The sequence below is a fragment of the Felis catus genome, chromosome C1 (assembly GCF_018350175.1).
Source record: "Felis catus isolate Fca126 chromosome C1, F.catus_Fca126_mat1.0, whole genome shotgun sequence".
NCBI classification, from domain to species: domain Eukaryota; kingdom Metazoa; phylum Chordata; class Mammalia; order Carnivora; family Felidae; genus Felis; species Felis catus.
Window position 1 is genome coordinate 23,397,998 of NC_058375.1, and position 20,105 is coordinate 23,418,102.

General features: G+C 39.7%; 1 protein-coding gene across 23 annotated transcripts in view; it reads right to left on the reverse strand.

Moving 5' to 3' along the window:
• Positions 1 to 20,105, reverse strand: part of PUM1 (pumilio RNA binding family member 1) — a 132,936-nt gene that overhangs the window by 82,956 nt on the left and 29,875 nt on the right. For all 23 annotated transcript variants that reach the window (XM_045035436.1, XM_045035437.1, XM_045035435.1 and 20 more), the window contains one exon: positions 8,947 to 9,015. In XM_045035436.1, the coding sequence (XP_044891371.1) occupies positions 8,947 to 9,015 (69 nt within the window). The remainder of the gene's footprint in view (positions 1 to 8,946; positions 9,016 to 20,105) is intronic.

Here is a 20,105-nt window from a genome sequence, read left to right on the forward strand (position 1 = left end):
AGCCAACAGGCAGTAACAGGAAGGAACATCATAAAAATTAAGTTCAGAAAATTAATCTGACATTCCTCCATAAAATGGGGGAAGGGGAAGTTAAATGGACGTCAGGAGGCAATAATTAGGCACGAAAGGGTAAGAGAGGGGACCTGTGGAAATCGGGCAAGGAAGATACAAATTGCCATGCAGATGCTTCTCTCGGCTTTCAAAGCATTAAAAAAATAATAATAATAACAACAACCAACAAACAAAAAACCTATGTAATTTCAAAAGTGAGGATTCATAGCCCATTATGACAAGCAAGAAGAATGAAGTCACTAAGTATACATAAGCCAGTCTATCACTGAAATTCTTTTAAGGAGAAGTCTATTCTGTAGAGTCGTGCAACAGAACCCAAGTATGTACCAATACGGCGTTCCAAGTTTAAGTTCACAAGTCCAATGGGTAAAGTTTTCAGGTTGTCCTGAAGATCCATGGTTGGTTGAACAGTACGAACAAAAAGACGAATCAAGCAGAGAGAAGAATTTGGTAGCTCTTAAATTTTAGGACAACCACGAGTTAGTCAGAAGTGCATTCAGTTCTTCAGCTGATGGCTGCCAAACTCCACAGTGTGCACTCTTCAAAGGAGCATAGCGGTTCCTTACCACACAAAGAGCACAATCACTGTTAACTTCATTCGTGAAATGAAAGAATACTTTCATAAAAAAATTCAGAGATACTGTTAGCACATCAATCTCCATGTTCTTTTGTGATAAATTACCCTGGGGCAAGCTCCACACTAATCCTTTCTCCACTGCACCCTCCCCACCTCCCAAATCCATTGAAAGTAAAATTCTTTACACCTTCTCCCTTCAAATTATTGGAACAGAACCAAATGAAACTTCTTTTCCCTGCTATCTTCATAAAACTTGATAGACTGACAGTAAACTGTGTTCAGAAAATGAAGAAATGTCCAAGGTGAACTAGGCTTTTCTGCAGGATAAAGGAACGGCATGTAAGGAAACAGGATTATATTATCTAGGTCAAACAAGGTCATTTGTTTTTGCACATGTATAAGCTACATGGTTTGTCCTATAACATAATCATATACATGTTACACTAGGTCTAGACTTAATAATTATCCAGGTGATTTCCTGCAGTAATACCCAAGAGCCCAATGTGCAAAAGATAAGCCTCCAGATCACATAGGAAACCTGTTAAGTTCATGAATAAAACCATGAAAACATCTAGTTTGCTTCATGACCTACCCACCTCATATCCCCAAAGCAGGAAACAGCTCAACTAAGAGAAGAGAAAGAGTCCTTTGCCTCAAGATGGGAGCAAATACTTAAACCCACCCACATGCCCAGTCAGCCTCAGGGCATTTTTAATTATTAAATTGACAAGACAAAGATCTCAGTGTGCCAGATATGGACAAGTTCCCTTTTTCATGCACTCCAGGAGATGAAAATTTCATAGATAATGGCTATTATGTATACCAGGAAGACCAATACGGAAAATAAATTCTTTCCTCTACATGCTTTGCTATAATGAGAATCACAGAATGCATTAATTAATCAAGAAACAATGGATTAACTCTGGTTAATTCTGGTTCCTCATCAGTAAAGTAACAGTAAAGAAGAGAGAATTACACACAATATTGTTTAATACACACTCGAACAAGAAATATAACAAAAGTAATTCCTGTTTTCTAAATACAATTATGTCTGGTTGTGTATATGTAATGAGGGTATTTCCACGCCCCCGCAGATAACCCAGAGAAAGTGTCCCATTGATCGAGTTACAACTATATTAAACAAAAGACCCTTTATAATAAACCCCTTATATCGGATTCAACTTGGATGATAATAGCATTGCTGATTTACTATTCATCTTATGTACTACTCTTTGCAAAATAATCAAATAGTTTGAAAATGTAAAAATATGCAGAGAAGGATGAACGAATAGAGGCTTTTTTCGTTCTGGCAGTTCCTCATCCTCCCCCCTTCACAACCCCACATCCCTTAGGATAGAAAAGTAATCTGAATAAAGAATACAGGCAATAAATATTTACGGAAGTGAACTAAGGTCCCGTGTGGGGAGGACAGTATCAACTTCTGGATAAAAGAGAAAATAAAGAGGAAGCCATGCTTAGGAAAAAAATATTTATTTTGTAAGATTCATTCAACACAGCATATGGGCAGATGCTATTTACAAAGTATGTTATTAAGCTGAAGCCCCTGCCCTGAACAAACTTATGTGCGGGGAAACAGAAAACATTTACACAAATCACTACATACGAAATAAATCAGAGCCATAAGAATGACACAAATAACTTGCTACTTGGATTCCTCTCCATAGATTCTGGTTGGTAAGAGCAAGAAAAGTTTTATAAAGAGGAGCTGATAAGTGAAGTTAAATAACAGACTCTGGACATGAAGAAACGAACAGCAGAAAAACCCAGTAAGATCTGGATTGACAGAGATGTGTATTCAAATAGCTGGTTCATGATCATGTTAACCTCTCAAGTCCCTTTTTGCCTGGTCTATAAAAGGGCATCACAATATTGTAGGACCACTGTGAAGACTGTAACGTATACAAAGTAGTTGGCATAGTACCTGGAAAATTATATACAGTAATGTGCTGCAGCTATTATTATTATTCCTGAGCCTACTGAAATAGAACTTATTTGGCATTCAAATCCACATCTTAATACTCATCACCTTAGCTGGAATCACTTGGCCTTAGGACTCATTTTCCTCATGTAAAAAAAAAATGGTATTAATATCTCCCAAAAATCTATTCAGAGATTCACATAAGCAATGAAATCAATGCCAAAGTATCTTGAAAAGTGTTAATGCATTACTGTAGCGACTTAGTTGGCCTGCCCTCAAATAAAGCACAGTGATGTGGATGAAAAGAATGAAAACATTTCAACCAATGGAGGATAAAGGGGGAGAAATTCAACAAACACAGACTAAGCAGTATGTGGATAAGCTACATCCTGCAAAGGATATACAGTGGTAGGTCTATCTATTCTTCCCAATACAGGAGAGAAGGCAGATATTGGAACGAGTGAGGTTCCCAACAGGTCTCAAAGTGGTGGGACAGAATTGAGAACCAGGTTCCAAATGTCAGATGCACCCACATTCTCAAGGTTAGAAGACCCCTTTTTCTTTTTCTTTTTTTAATATAAAATTTATTGTCAAATTGGTTTCCATACAACATCCAGTGCTCATCCCAACAGGTGCCCTCCTCAATACAGAAGACCCCTTTTTCTAGCTTGTTCTTCAAAACGCCCAGTCCCAAAACTATTACGAGATCTCAGGAACTTCCCCAAACTATACCTTAAAGAGGTTGCTTACTTCATCTCTAACCCATAGTCACTAACCTAATACAGGAAAGTCATGAACTAAGATCTCATACCTCCAGGTCACTTGGTCTGGCTAACTATGTATGCTTTCTCTTAAGGAAACATTCTAATAGCAAGATGCCAAAAATGCCCAACAACCAAATGGTATTAAGACAAGGCTAAAGGAACTAGGCAGTTTTACCATTCCTGTCTGTACTCAAAAGCTATATTTTGGGGGAAAAGGGATTCACTGCATTATTTGGTCAGATGTTTTTATATTAATACACCAAAAACTTCATTAATTCGTCTTCCTTCTGCAAGAAAGGGCGCATGATTTTGCTGGCACACAATATATCTCCTGTCTAAATTCTGTCAATTTTGGAGTCAACCGAGTTACTCTTATGGGACTCGAATTGCAAGAAACTGCCAGTGTTAGGTAGCCGTTCTTGGGCTGTGAATCCTAAAAGTACTTTTAGCTACTCAAAAAAAAGCCTCCAGTTCTACGAGCCATTCTGTTTGCCATGATGGAAAGATGTAGAAAAGAATTTAACAGACTTGGTATCCACATCAGGCTTCCACTTGCCTTGATTTCAGAATTGCCACCCATGAGCCCTTAGGAACAGATACGTCAACGCCTTAGACAACTGCAGACTGGTGGATGAGTCACTTAGAAAACCCAATGAAAAGTTACAGAACCTCTACATCACAAGGGGGAAGTCACTCTAAAAAGACATCTTTTAGATGCCCTCTGGCATATCCTAGAAAAAGGAGAACTATCCCTCTTTTCTATCTTTTTAAAGATATAGAAATAAGGGCAAACTCCAAAATCTTAGACTTGAAAGGGTCCTGGGAAACCAGTCCAACATCTTTGTCTTACAGATGAAAAAAAGCCAAAGTCCGAAGAAGATGAACGTCTGAGCCAAGGCTGGACTGTGGCTTCAGGGTTCTGGTCTAGAGCGTGCTCTATCCCACCAAGTTACACCTTTCTTTGGGTGAACTGTTCTTTAGCTCTCCAAATCACTACCAAATTCCTCCCTTTACTAGCCATTTTGCTCTTTTACACTTACATATAGAATTCCTACATAATGTCCAATAAGAATCTGCAGCTATATTTTAGGGGTGCCTGAGTGGCTCAGTCACTTAAGCGACTTCAGATCAGGTCATGATCTCACGGCTCATGAGTTCAAGTCCCATATCGGGCTCTGTGCTAACAGTGCAGACCTGCTTTGGATCCTGTCTCCCTCTCTCTGCCCCTCCCCAGCTTGTGTGCTCGCTCGCTCTCTCTCTCTCTCTCTCTCGCTCTCCTTCAAAAATAAACATTTAAAAACATTTTTAAGAAAAAAAAAAGATTGGGGCGCCTGGGTGGCTCAGTTGGTTGGGCGTCCGACTTCGGCCCAGGTCATGATCTCACGGTTCATGGGTTCGAGGCCTGTGTCGGGCTCTGTGCTGACAGCTCAGAGCCTGGAGCCTGCTTTGAACTCTGTGTCTCCCTCTGGCTCTGCCCCTTCCCTACTCACACTCTGTCACTCTCTGTCTCTCAAAAATAAACTTGAAAAAAAAAAAAAAAGAATCTACAGCTGTATTTTAACCCTATCTCACCTTATTCTACTTCCAAGGAACATGACAGGATTCTCATTAGGACTCCACACACACGAGCACCTCCCAGATCTGCTTCCTCAGGTTTACAAACTTGTCTATGCTTCAGCTTTCTAAAACAAAGATGAAGGGCCACGTATCTAAATACACCCCATTTATTCCAGAAATAATCACTACTATCTCAACGTCCCTGAAAATGATCAAGTTTTCTGCACATAAAACAGTAAGGAATCTTAAACAGAAAAAAAGTCCTCAGTTTTTAGAAAACCAATTATGCAAAAAAAAACAAGGTGCCTTTTCTATCAACAACTCTCCCCTTGGCAAATCCATCCTTTTTGAAGACACAAAAAGTAGGAACACTGCTGTCCTCTTACAGGTGAAGCAAGTAAATTATACAAAATCAGAAACCAAACCAATGTAGAAACCAAGCCCAGTTACCCAAGGTTAGTGAGCCTTTCCTCAGTACTACAAAGATCTACTCCTGAATACTCAACTAACCGCCTAATCTTCTCATGTGTAAATTTAAGAAGCTGCTCCAATATGCGCCTTTCAACTTTTCAGGACTATACCTTTAAGTTGAATGGAAATGACCAGCAAGGAGAGTAGATGACATATTTGAAAATAATTTGTGGCCTAACCCTAAGACATTTATTTTACTATCGTCCTTTTAATGTTGATTTTCTAGAATACGAGGTAGGTAAAGCACTTGTATTGTGATCCTTCCGCTAAGAACAACGGTACCTTGGACAGCCAACAAGGTCTGAGGTGATGGTTCAAGTAGCCACTTCTTAGCAAGAGTTCTAAGAAATGCTCTACATTTTGCAGAGCCTAGTGTTGGCTTTGACGGAAAAAATGTTAACAAGAGCCAAGAAGCATTAACTTTACTAGAGCTCAATTACTCTTAATGGAACCAATTCTCTTTCAATTCTAACGATTCATAATGTTCTTAATAGAAGGAACTAGGACTCATTTTCGTTTACCAAAACGAGGTATCTATCGTTTACTGTAATGAGGACTCACACAAGTGCAAGCGCGTGCGCACACACACACACACAAATACACACAAGATAAGTGAAAGAAAAATACACTGTGCCTGGCTGAAAAATCAAAGCAATTTACTTGAAATTTTAGCGTATATAGGGGTAAAGACTACATTTATACACAGCCCCTCTCTTTCACTGCTTAAAGGGAAGGGAATTTAATGAGGTTAAACTAATTAGAAGCTGTAGCTTTATTTTATAATAAAAGCTTATTAATTCTTCGTTTCTCTTTTGCCAACTTCCCTTGTAACACTGCCGAAAACATTCTCCCATCTTGCACCTATCCAGACCCCAACTAAATAAACCAGAAAACAATTCCCAAGTCTTACACTCTTCCATTACAGTAATCACAAACTGTCCGAGCGATACCGACCACTCCCTTCTCTCTAAACCCGAAACATATATAGGCAACACTGGGCCTTCTTTCTGTTGTCAAGTGTACTCTCTGCTTCCTCAAGTAGCTAAAGAGCTCCTTGGGTACAGAAACCTCATTCTCTATACTTAGTCTGTCCACACCGTGCCTAGCCAGTGGGTTATGCTTTCAAAAACCAGGGGCACCTGGCTGGTAGAGCTTACAACTCTTGATCTTGGGGTCATGAGTTTGAGCTCCACGTTGAGGGCAGAGTCTACTTTTAAAAAACTACCTCAGTATCTGTATTTTGGGAGGAACATATATTAAGCATTTTTTTTAATCCTCCCCCAAAATATCAATTTTTATACAGCTTACTAAAATGAGATTTTCATTTACTCTAAGGGAACATGCTTTGAAGAGGAAGCCAGGTCAGAATCCCAGTTTCATCACTTACTAGATATGTGGCCCTGGGCAAATTAATTCATCTCTCTCAGCCTCTTTCTTTATCTGGATAAGAGATCCGTCCTGATAGAGTTACTGATGAGACAAACTGCTTAGCACCTGTGTAATACATTGTCAGCAAATGGTAGTTATTATTACTCTCTGAATACGTAATGAGGAAAGAAGAAGAGTGACAGCCCATAACTGCTGGAGTACATTTTGGTTATCTACATATGCCCACAACCAGGTGTGAGTATACAGATACCAAAAAAATACTATTTCCTAACACAAATAAGAAAGGTGAGGTTTGGAAGCCTTGGGTAGGGGGAAAGGTATTTTTGGAAGGAAAAAACTATTCAAAAAATATTTTTGTCAGGGTGTCTGGGTGGCTGCCGGTTGAGCACCTGACTCTTGATTGTGGCTCAGGTCATGAACTCATGGGGTTCATGAGTACAAGCCCCACATCAGGTTCTGCACTGACAGTGTGGAGCCTGCTTGAAATTCTGTCTCTCCTCTCTCTCTCTCTCTCTCAAAATAAAAAAGTGTGTGCATTTGTGTGTGTGTCTGTGTGTGTGTGTGTGTGTGTGTGTGTGTGTAGTTTTGTCATCATTTAAATAAAATTCACTTTCTATTCGATTCTGTTCACTATTTCTTCAATTAAACAGACTTTAAGCCTTTAGAGATTATATAGTGTACACAACAGCAAAAGGCATTATCTTATTTTGTATAATTAATTTTAAGAACTGGCACTGATGTCTGGTAGAGTGGACCAGGCTAAAATCACAGGAGTGGGGAACAAGAGAAACACGGTTTTCCCAAATACACTTAATATCTGATTCATCTGTTTAACTTTCTGTTCAAATTTTGCTCCAAAAGCTGAGAAAAATCTCTTCCCCATTAACCATAGAGGATTTATTAATGTGCACTGTTTTTAATATTAGGCAGGCACGGGAGACATAATGCCACCTATCTAACTTCTCTTAAAGCTCTAGGAGAAAAACCCATGAACAGGCCCAAAACCCATGAACCCAAGATGATAGGACACTGGAACTCTGATCACAGGATGACAAGGAAAAGTTGGAAACGAAATCTCAAAACACAGGAAGCAAGACCCTCAGAACCAAAACACCAGAAGAGTTTAACTAATGCCTAACCACAACGGCAGTCAATGAATATTTGCTATACATCAGGAGAAGGATTACCTTAATCCTGAACCCTCAGAACCCAGCACAGTGCCTGGATCAAAGGATATTTGCTAAATCAAAGAACAAGTGTGTTTAATAAATGATATAAAAGAGAATCCAGAATACAGCTATTTTCCCTCCTTTAAAACATTAAAAGAGATGTGGGAGCTTTTAAATATTAGATATGCAAAAAATAAAACAGAAGGAAAAAACCTAAGGTTAAGCTCCAGAACAAGAGAACCACAAGCAAATGCCCCCAGCTTGAGAACCTGTTACACCTTTGGCTCTTAATCCAAACTATATGTTCTACCTTATCACCAATACATTCTAATTGTCAACCACAAGAATGGCCAGAAGTCAGCTGTGCTTTATACTCCCATTTCTTCTAGAATTACGGCAACCCTCCCTATCGATGTGCAGATGACAGGAATTTGTTTTTGCAAATTTTAAACATTATAAACAAACCAAACTTCTTGTTCCTGAATTCTATATATTCTGACTGACACCTCTACCCTCTGGAATCATTTCACCAGAAATCTAACAACTTCCTCTCCACAATGGAGCTCCAAACAACCTCCTCAACCTACTCTAAAAACAGGTTATCAACATGTTCTGATCAGCAGCCAATCTAAGACCCCCTTCCGCTGCAAAAAGAACCTAGCAAGTGGAAAATGAGGCAAAAGTAAGGATATGTGATGCATATAAAATTATCTTGTGAAACTTTAAAGCCTCGACTTACAACTGACTGGCTAATATAACCATCAATAATTTGTGCTCATGTTTTGGTTGCTTTGTTTTATTTTTAAGACATTAGGCTAAGGCTAACGTTCTTCTTATAATGAAATCATTTTGGCAAAATTCGGCAATATCCCATTCCTATCATGAGGATGGCAACAAGGAAAAGCAAGCACATACTTCTGGAGACTAGATTCGGACACATTTAATGAAAGACAGCTCCAAACTTCCCTTAAAAACAGGCCCACTTTTCTGACACACCAGTTCACTTACCTCTCCCATCGCTCTTCCCTCCAGAGCAAGTGCTTGAAAATCATGATTCAGTTCATCCATAGAACGCACCTATCGTTCAAAATAGAGAAGGAAAAAGTTTCGAGTTAGCATCTTGAATTGTACGCTCACATTAAACACAACGGTTTACCTTCAGATACTGACAAAGACATAACAAGAAGCAAGTGACTGAAATTAAACATTCACTTACCTTCAATCAGCAGGGTTCAGAGCCAATGACCCCTGTTTTCTCCCCTCCCATTCCTTTTTTTTCCACAACATGAAAAATACATAATCCAGAAAAAGCATATTCCATCAAATGAGCATTATGTTAGCTATTTTTCATATATTTTAAATGTATAAGACCAACATGCTGAAGGGCAATGACCTATGATTATGTGACCTGAACATGGCTCTGGACTCAAAAGCCACAGTGCTTGCCCCCAACTGTGACAAGCAAGTAGAAACAAGGGGACTCATTTGACCCAACCCAGTTATTTCTTGGATAAACCTCAGGGAAAGGCACTGCAAACTGTATAGTGGGGTGTCCGAACATTTCTCCATGTTGGAAGATCTCCGCAGAGGGGCTCTTGGGATCTCAACTCCAGGAGGAAAAACCAGCACTCATCACAAGAATCCCTTTGTCAAACCTCACCTATCATTAAACTACTGCCCACATCGGAACAATCCTATCTAAGGTCATTTCTACAAGATAAGGTTAAGATCAAGGAAGAAGTGTGCGATCGTTTATTCGAAACAGTAACCCAAAAAACCTTGTGTTGTCTAGTATCCTGTAGGTCCTCTCAGTTATGAGCAGCAAGCCATCTCTGCTGCCTGAGGCGAGAGGACCGTCCCTTGTTTATTCACAAGGAAGGCTCTTCGACCGCTGGAGAAAGACAGCAGAGGGCCTGAAGCAGGACTCTCACGAACCCCTCATCTGACCATCACTACCCCCCAATGTAGGTGTACAATCGCCAGCAGTGGGTACACACAAAGGTCAGGCTGAGGTCAGGCAGGCAAAGGGAAGAGTATGGAGAACACGGGCCAGAATACAGCTAGGAGAACCAACCCAAGGATTTTATTAACAGCGCTGCCTGTTTATCACCCAGCAATCTTAACTTGACTGAACCGACACCACATAAAAATATAGTTACACCGCTGTTCTGAGTCACATATCTTCAAAACCCAGAGCTGATATACGCTACAAAATGACAATGTGTCACTAAGACAAAGCAGCTTTGGGATGCCTGCTAAAAATGGAAATTTATAAAATTCAAAATGAAGCTAAAATTCAGCCCAATGAGAACAAAGAGACATAGACAGAGACCAAGCTTTTGACTGTGGTTAAAATACTTTCAAAGGGCCTGGAAACAAGCTGTGAACACATTACACAGTGTTTCCATTATTTAGGTAAACACACTGAGTAAGCTTCTAAGCTATAGGTAGTAAAGATAAAGGCCGGGCCGTGGCGGGGAGGAGAGAATGAGGACAAGATGCTAACTGGAAAACTACAAATGTCAGATGAAATCATTTTGAACCTTCAGGCCAGAGTGAACATTTACAAAGCGTGTAAATCAAATGCATAAAGCTCTATATCTAGCTCTTTCTGTGGAATCCGATCATACATTTAACTAGAGCTAGGCATTTCTTGAAAATCCAACCTACAAATAGTTTTAACCAAGAATGTTGGAAATCCTATTTATATTTCCCAAGGAGGGAAATATAAAGAGAGTAGTAAGGCAAGGTACAGAACATGCAGTACACATATTTATGTCATCATCACAACAACGTCACAGCGATTATTTCCATTTAAAAGATGAGAACACCGAACCTCTGAGAAATGCCCTTCCCAACTGTTGTTAAGAGGGCAGAGCCCTTAAATGGCACTGCCAGGATTTAAATCCGGGGCTTCCAACTCAAAATGCAACGTCCTTCCTATGTGACCACGCTGCCTCCAAGGCAGCCACAGGAAGTTTCGCCCCCTCAGATAACAGTGCCTTCTGTTTCTGCCTGGGCTTTGAGGAGTGTGCTTTCTTGGCGTGTTTTCCTTTGCTTTCCACTGTCTCCTCCCCCGCACCTTCAAAGCCAGCCCATCCTGCCCTTGGAGCCATTTCCATTCCCTTCTATATGATCTATCTTCCCATCCATCACTCACTCACTCACTCACTCATTCTCTCTCTCTCTCTCTCTCCCCTCCCCCCCCCCCTTTTCCCTCTTTCCCTCTCTCTCTGTTCTTACTTGCTAGCTCTCTCAGGTCTTCTCTCTCCCTCCCTTCAGTTCCCTCTTCACCTCCTCCAGCCCTCCCTCTTTCCGGGTGTCTCCCTCTGTCCCCCCCCCCCCACCCAGAGGATGAACCACTCTTCCTCCTACCTCTGCGCACTACCCTCCTAATTCCTGTTGGTCGTTCTCCTCACACAGGTGAGAAGGAGCCTCACTTTCCAAAGTTTGCCATGCTAGTCCAGAAACTCCATTATAAACCATTTGCCCACAGGTGACTAGACCAGACAAATCAAATCATTCTCACAAAAAAACGTTTTTAACTAGTCAGGAACGTACTGTTTATAGTAGAAGCTATACCTGGTATGGTCATCGACACCAGGCAGACTCTCCACACAAATTCTTCCTAGGAAACAAAACTAATGATCAGAAGAAGATGCTCGGGAATCAAGAGAAATCAAAGAATGAAGAAATATTTTAGGCAGGTAACAAAGAAGCTCCTTCTATCATAAAAGAGAAGAGCTGGCTGCAAATTATAATCAGAGTAAATTCTCCCATCAGGACAGAACAGTCTTTTCCAGTCCTGGTGCTCTACTGCTTTCTCTAGGTTTGAGTGCCGGGTTAGTGTTAATTTCTAGCACAACTTACTAATTTCTTCTCCATTTTTGCTAAACGTCTAGAAGACGTCCTTCCTTTCACTAACTGCTCTTACCTATCTCCTTTGGTTTCACAAATCTATTTCCTGTTTTCCGTCTTTGGGCTACTTGCCAGTAACATGGAACTTTCTCATAACCATCCAGGACTTGCTCTACCACTGCCCCTCCCCATGAAGGCATCTGCCAGTCCCTTTACTGAAGACGCGAGCAAGAGAAGCACTTCAGTGCCTGACCTACGTCTATGTTCCTCTCTTCATCCCACCACAAATACCACCCATACACAGGTCCTATGCTTCTGAGTTTCCCTTCCATTTCCCAGTTCCCAGAACTTTCTTCCGTAAACTCAACACCTATCTCTCCTTCCAGCAGGGATCCTGTCCTAACTAGATCCTGTTGCCTAATTTGGCAAACTAAGTTGCATGTTTTACCACACAGAAGTTATAAAATAAAAACAAATAGACCCAGAATTACAGATCACACTTGGAAAATTAAAAATTAAGCAAAAGTATCACTTTACAAATCCTTTAACATAATCAAATTCTCTTTAAGATAATCACATGGAAAGGGTGCCTGCCCTTTCCATCACCCCTTGAGAAACCCTACTTACCATACCCAACGGTCCATACACTTATCAGAATCATCAATGAATGATATACATGTCACTACTGCCTCATCTGTAAAACTGAGGTAACACCAACTCTTACAAGTTTGTTGTAATAGTTAAATGAGACAAAATGGCCAATACTTAGGAGGCACTTACTCAACTGTACCCACCTCACAGGTTATTCTGTTTCAAGTAACTGAAATGTCTCCTTCACCCATTCATCCCTTCTTTCCCCACCGCCCCCCCACCCCCAGGGTTAAGATTTTGGCCATTCCTTGTTGGGAGGGTGGGGTGGGTGTCTCTCCAGTTCAGCATTTCCATAATCAACGTACTAAAAGTACCTAGATCATGCAAACATCTAAATTACTTTTTAAAACTTAGCATCTCAAAGTACATCCATCTCTCTGTCTCAATTCCCAGCTAAATCATCAATTCAAAGAAACTTCAACACTCACTCTCCATCCTCATCCATTCAGAAACTTCCAAAAGGGAAACAAAAAAAACAAAAAAAAAAACACCATCGCTGGCTCAACCTCATATTCTTTCAGTTCTCATTTTTTAAAACACTCAGTAAAACCACTTTATAAAATTCCTTCATCCCTGAACTTCCCATGCCACTATGGTCTCCTGATTCTCCTCCTACCTCACTATTCAGATGTTTGCCAACCAACATTGTAGTCAAAGGGGGGAAGAAAAGAACAAACTCAGGCACAAAGACATCCAAATGTAAACAGTTCGTGATCCAAATATTTAATCAATTACAATTAATCCATTTTTCAAGCAGGTGTTATTGAACATTATACCTCAAAGAATGGAATGAAGCAAATAATCACGGGAGACCACACAGTCCGGAATAAAAGCCCTAAGAAAGAAACAAGTTTTGACAGCGCTGTGGTCAGGTTCTTGGCCCGACTCTGCTAGCATTCCTCTTAACTGCCCAGTGTGTCTTTACAAAGAATGTCCCTCTACTTGAGCCAGCTTGACCAGTTCTCCATGGCTTGTACAGAAGAACCAAACTCGGACACAAAGATATCACTGACTTGGTTTTTTTTTTTTTTAATTTTTTTTTAACGTTTTATTTATTTTTGAGACAGAGAGAGGCAGAGCATGAACGGGGCAGGGGCAGAGAGAGAGGGAGACACAGAATCAGAAGCAGGCTCCAGGCTCTGAGCCATCAGGCCAGAGCCCGACGCGGGGCTCGAACTCACGGACCGCGAGATCGTGACCTGAGCTGAAGTCAGACGCCCAACCGACTGAGCCACCCAGGCGCCCCGACTTGGTATTTATTAAATCACACTGGAAGTCTTTTTTTTTTTTAACATTTATTTATTTTGAGAGAGACAGACACAGCACGAGCGGGGGGGGGGGGGGCGAGGGATGGGGGGCAGAGGGAGAGAGGGAGAGAGAGAATCTCAAGCAGGCTCCGCACTGTCAACACAGAGCCCAATGGGGGGCTCAGTCTCTTGAACCGTAAGATCATGACTTCAGCCAAAATCAAGAGTCGGATGCTTAACCAACTGAGCCACCCAGGCACCCTAATATAGTATTTTAAAAAAGAGTAACTCAGAGCTATATAGTGCACTTAGAAAAATAAAATTCAACAAATCAATACTTTCTGAATATTCTCTGTAATGGACATGTTTCAAGACACCTGCTTAGAAAGGACAAGTTCATGATTCCTATCATCTCTGGCCACAAGCACCTACTGCAAAAGTATTCCCCTAAATGGGCAAATCCCTGGTACCTGGTAAGAAATGATAAACTGACCTAATCAGGTTCTTCTCTTACCATGTGAGCCTGACGGGTATGGAGAGATAAAATGAAGGTTCCTAAAGATCTGGCAGTTGGGGCTATCATTTTTGATTCAAGTATCAGCTGGTGAATAAGCAGAAGACAAGCAACGTAGAGAAAGAATGTGCTGGAAACAGAAAGCCACCTAGTGCCAAGGGGGCCCACGTTTACATTTCTACTCAGGGGTGGTCAGAGAGAATCCCTGGCATTCTTTCATTAAAGCCCTAAATTTTTGCTAGTTAAAACATATTTCTACACCTTGAGACTAAAATTGCCTTTACTAGAATATGTGCTTCCTCAACCACTGAATCTAAGTTGTCAGAGGAGCTTTTCTCCTCCACAACTACCTTTGTTCTCCTGGAGGATTTTCTGCACAGGCAAGCCTAGATCACGTTAGCTCTGTTTCACTAGCACAGATCCAGAACAATACAAGCAGGGGAGCTGGTGCCAAGAACCATTACAGGAAGGAGACACCAGTGAGAAAAAGCCAAGCAAAAGCCAGAGAAACTTGAGCAGTGCCTGGCTGGCTCAGATGCAGAGCATGAGACTCTGGATCTCGGGGCTGGTCTGTTTGAGCCCCATGCTGGGCATAGAGATTACTTAAAAAAATAAAACCCTAAAAAAAAAAGCAGGAGAAACTTGAGCGATAAAATATGGAAAGGGAACATGAAAGTTAACTATTAAGTCTGTTCTACAGCAGCTCTTGTACCACTACGTATCAGTATCATAAACAATAACTGATACTTACTAAGCCTTACTTTGTGCCAGACCCTGTCCTATAAATACTTTGTATGTTTTAACAATCATAATTTGAAAATGCAGGTACTCTTACAAAAGCACCCACTTTGTAAGAAAAGCAAAAACTGATTACGGTCCTCAAATAAAATTTAAATAAATCAGCATCCTTCTTGGAGGGGAGGGCATGGGTGGCATTGACAAAAAAACCCACTCTTTCAGCCTAAGTGGCTGCAAACCCTACTACGTGATCTTACTCATGAAGGTTTCCATTCTTTTTCACTGTCAGTGACAACACTAAACACCAACATTTGCTGAGTTTCAAGACACTGTACTACAAAAATAGATATTATTCCACTTTATACACAAGGAAACCAAGATTTAGTGAAGTAATTTGTGCAAAGTCATATAGCAGACAGAGTGGAATTCAAATTTAAGTCTCTACCCTTTACTACCTTCTGTGTTCTCGTCAAAGTCACACAAAAGCACACCTGGGTTCAACAGTTGTTCCAGCAACTAATTACTACGCTATTTTGATACTGTCTTCTATGATACACAATGAGGAAAATGAAGTCACCACAGCCAGGATTAGACTGAACGTCCACTTCATGTTTTTTTATTTTTTTAATGTTTATTTATTTTTGAGAGAGAGAGAGAGAGAGCGAGAGAACGAGAGAGCGTGAGTGGGGTAGGGGGCAGAAAGAGAGGGAGACACAGAATCCGAAGCAGGCTCCAGGCTCTGAGCTGTCAGCACAGAGCCTGACGTGGGGCTCAAATTCACAGAACCTGAGCTGAAGTCAGATGCTTAACTGACTGAGCCACCCAGGCACCCCCATCCACTTCTTTATTATCTATCATTAAACACTGCTACTACTTTTACTAATTAAGGTAAATATATTAGAATTACAGATTTCCTAATATGCTGGTGGCATTCTGCTAGGATGATTAACAGACCCACATAATAAACTACTATAAGTTACCAAAACTGTTTTGCTACCAGACTACCAGAATACATACATCTCATGTAAATGTCAGCACTTCCTAAACATAAAAGAAAACAATTTTGAAAGTAAAAGGAAATACACATTTTCAAAATCATTTAATGATACTAGTGACCTTTAAACACAAAAAAACCTCACAACTGCTGGTTCTGCCAGTCTTTTTCTTAATTTCACCAATCATGTTCAAGCTGAAATCAATAATGAAGGCAAGGCCATTTTAACTGCAAAAAGAAACGGTTTAATTGTTATGGAAGAACCTAATAAAAAGTGTAAAACTTAAGACAATGATGGGGGCGCCTGGGTGACTCAGTTGGTAGAGCAGCAACTCTTGGTCTGAATTCAAGCCCCTCACTGGATGTAGAGATTACTTAAAAATAAAACACCTTAAAAACTTAAGATAAAGATCAATCGTCTCTCTTCTTGTCTGGAAACTACTATCTGTAGCCAGAGAGCTGACTGGCATATTGCTAACCACCAAAAAAAACCAAAATTCAGAAACATAAAAGAGACTCCCATACCACTATAGAGATTACATTTACATTAAAAAAATGTTTATTTACAAGTGGGGAACACACCAGAAAGTGTTCATTAGCAGTAAAAAACATTCTGAAATACCAATCTCAAGAGAGAACATATGGAAAAAATAAAAAAAGATAAATGAAGAATACTCATCCAAAAGTTCCTAAGTCAGGTTGTGGCAAATCTGTATCAGACTCTTTTCAAAAAATGAAACAAAATTTAAAGGCACCATTGACCTCACTGGAATCAGGAAAAATCTTACTGGCAGAGTATTAGAGTCTATGTGAAAGTAGCAAATATTTACCCACCAAAAAGGCATAGAAGTGGATTTTCCAAAGTCTTGCTAACATCAAATTTTCTGAGATTCACTTTGTCATCCCTGGGGCTCACTAACAGACATGTAAGAATTCCTACCATAAGAAGCGTTTGTCAGAGAAAACAACTTAAGGGCCTACACAGTCACTGATAAGAATTTTCCACAAATTACAAGACAGTGACTATTTTTAACAAATGTACAATTAAGACCACCAGTAGAAACTACCAATTTTGGAAAATAAGCTAGGAGGAGAAACTATCAGCCGCAAGGTACGCCTACAGTGTCAGTCTCCAGGTGGGAGAGGTCCTTACGCAAGGACTACTTCTCTAGTTATTTGCTCTCCCTTGTTGGCAAACCAGAAGTTGGATGCAAACAAAAGTTCAAAGACCATGGCACACAGGTCCTACTGCTCTCTTAACTGCTGTCATAACCACTAAGTAGCAAAACTGCACTTTATCAATAGTGCCATGGCAGTTCGTCTTCTCTAAAAGTCACCCCCACAGTATTAAAAACATGACGGGCAGTACACACGAATATCTGTAATGTGAGAAATTACCCTTGGTCTCAGGAGTGATAAAAATAGCAGAAATAGGACTTCCAGTGCCAGCTTCTTTAAAATGGTTCTTATCCTGCTTAAAAGAATACTTTGTCATGTTTTTCTACAGCTTTTCAAGAAAGAAATCTGATGGGGCACCTGAGTGGCTCAGTCGGTTAAGCATCCGATTTTGGCTCAGGTTATGATCTCAGGTCATGAGTTTGAGCCCCGCATTGGGCTGTCTGCTCTCAGCACAGAGCCTGCTTTGGACCCTCTGTCGTCCTCTCGCTCTGCCCCTCCCTTTCTCCTTCTCTCTCTCTCTCCCTCTCTCTCTAAACTAAATAATTAAAAAAAATTTTTAAGAAATTTGACAATATGCATCAAGTTTTATAAATGTTCATTGCCTCTGTTCTAGTAACTCCACTTCTAGGATTTTAGCCAAAGCAAATAATCAGAAATACGATCAAAGAGTGTTAACAAGGATCTTCAACCTGGCAATGTGATGGCAAAAGTGGTAAAAAGTTAAACTACAGTAGGAATCATTAAGTGTAGTATATATTCACTTACAGAATTTTATGCAGCTATTTAAAACATCTTTAAAATTGTTTGAGAAAAATGTGTATGTGTAAGGATTCTAAAGACAACAAATCTGCTTATATAAAAAGATACAAATACATTTCCATACAGAGACATAAACAAAGTAAGACTAGAAGGTTAAAAAAAAGACTAAGGTAATATACTCAAATGTTAAAATTTCTTCAGTAGTTTCTGTATTTTGTGTAATTCCTATGAAAAAAATCAGAATCTTCTAAAAACAAATTTGACAATATTTATGTCTTTAAAATATTAGTAACTTTCAAACCAATAATCCTCTTTCTAAAAACATCTTAAATAACCACAATGAGGAATAAGTTCTATAAGCCAAGGTGCTCACTGTGTAGTTACTTTTAACAATAAGAAAAAAACAGTTAAGAAATACTTTCAACAGGGGCACCTGCGTGGCTCAGTCGATTAAGCGTTCAACTGCTGATTTCAGCTCAGGTCATGATCTCACAGTTTGAGAGTTTGAGCCCCCATCGGGCTCCGAGCTGGCAGGGCAGAGCCTATTTGAGATTCTCTCCCCCTCTCTCTCTGCCCCTCCCTGCTTGCTCGGTCTCTCAAAATAAACAAACAAGCTTAAAAAATTTAAAGAAAGAAAGAAAAAAATTTTCAACAAAAAGTTAGGGGTAGGATAACCAACAGTAAATAAAAATTAGGTTAGTTATGGTACATTCAGAAGCAGTTTCTATAGGGAAACACTGTGAAAAAGAACAGAAACAGGATGGGCCTTTTATGACTGTCAGAATAGTTCGTACTTACTATGTTCTAGGTAGCAGTATGTATTATTTAATTCTCAAATTATAAAATAATTCCTAATTATCCTCCATTTCCCATTTTTTTAATGGAGGAGGAAACTGAGGTAGAGAAAGGTTAAAAACTCGCCCAAAGTTACCCAGGCAGGCTGACTCCCGTGTCCCTTTCCGGTGTCCTATATCGGGGGATCAAAATGTGTCTGGGGTACTCCAACTGTTTAAATGGGCAATAAAGACAAAAGGGCCCATCCAGATCCAACAAAGCTGCACCAGACAAAAGCCTGCTAGAAACCCAAAAGCGGAGAAGGAGCTCTGCACACTACTCTGCCGCCCAACTGTGTATCTGAAGATGTAACAGCCACCCACACAGCCCATCTGTGGCCAGAACTCTCTCCGTTAATTCAAGGATGATCAAAAGGAAGTAAGTCATCATGAGGCCACAGGGAGTAAACTACTTAATGAGGAAAAAGAAGTCACATCCTGAAGATATAAAAGAGAAGATTTCTGAAAATGATTTACCTATTGGAAGAAAGAATATAGATCTACAGACAAAAATTCATAGCAAAATTCAAATCCACAAGGCAGTAAGTCAACTGCTGAATGTGTAAAATTTATATAGTATATCATACAAAGGAGTATTATTTGGCCACAAAAAGGAATGAAGCACTGATACATAAACATGCATGAACCCTAAAAACATTAGGTAAGTGAAAGAAGCCAGACACAAAAAGCCATATATTTATATGATCCCATTTATATAACATATCCACAATAAACAAATCTACAGAAACAAGAATAGACTTGGGTTTGCCAGGGACTTGGGAAAGGAGAAAATAGGCAATGACTACTAATGAGTACAAAGTTTCTTCTGGAAGTGCTAAAAATGTCTACAGTTACATAGCTGATAAGTTGCATAATACTGTGGATGTACTAAAAACCACTGAATTACAAATTTAAGGACAAATTTTAAGGTATGTGAAAAATAGCTCGATAAAGCTGTTATTTAAAAAACAAGTTGGCACACTTTTTCTGTAACAGGCCAAAGAATATAGGCTTTGTGGGCTACACAGGGTCTTTATCATATCTTTCTTTGGTTTGGTTTGTTTTGATTTGGTTCAACTATTTAAAAAGGTAAAAAACCATTCTTAGCTCAAGGGCCATACATAAACAGGCAGCAAGCCAGATTTGGCACAGAGGCCACAGTTTGCCAAATCTAGTTTAAAAATAAATCATTCTTAAATTTTTCCAAGTGAATACATGCTAAGTTAATGCTGATCTATAAATTAAGTAAAGATCTTTTATCAAACTTATAAATAGAGTTCCACAAATGTTATTGGATAAAGGGACCAGGAAAAATGTATCAAACAGAATTTAACATTTTTATCAATAATTAAGATCATATAAATAATAAGAATAAAACCCACATTAAAAAATAA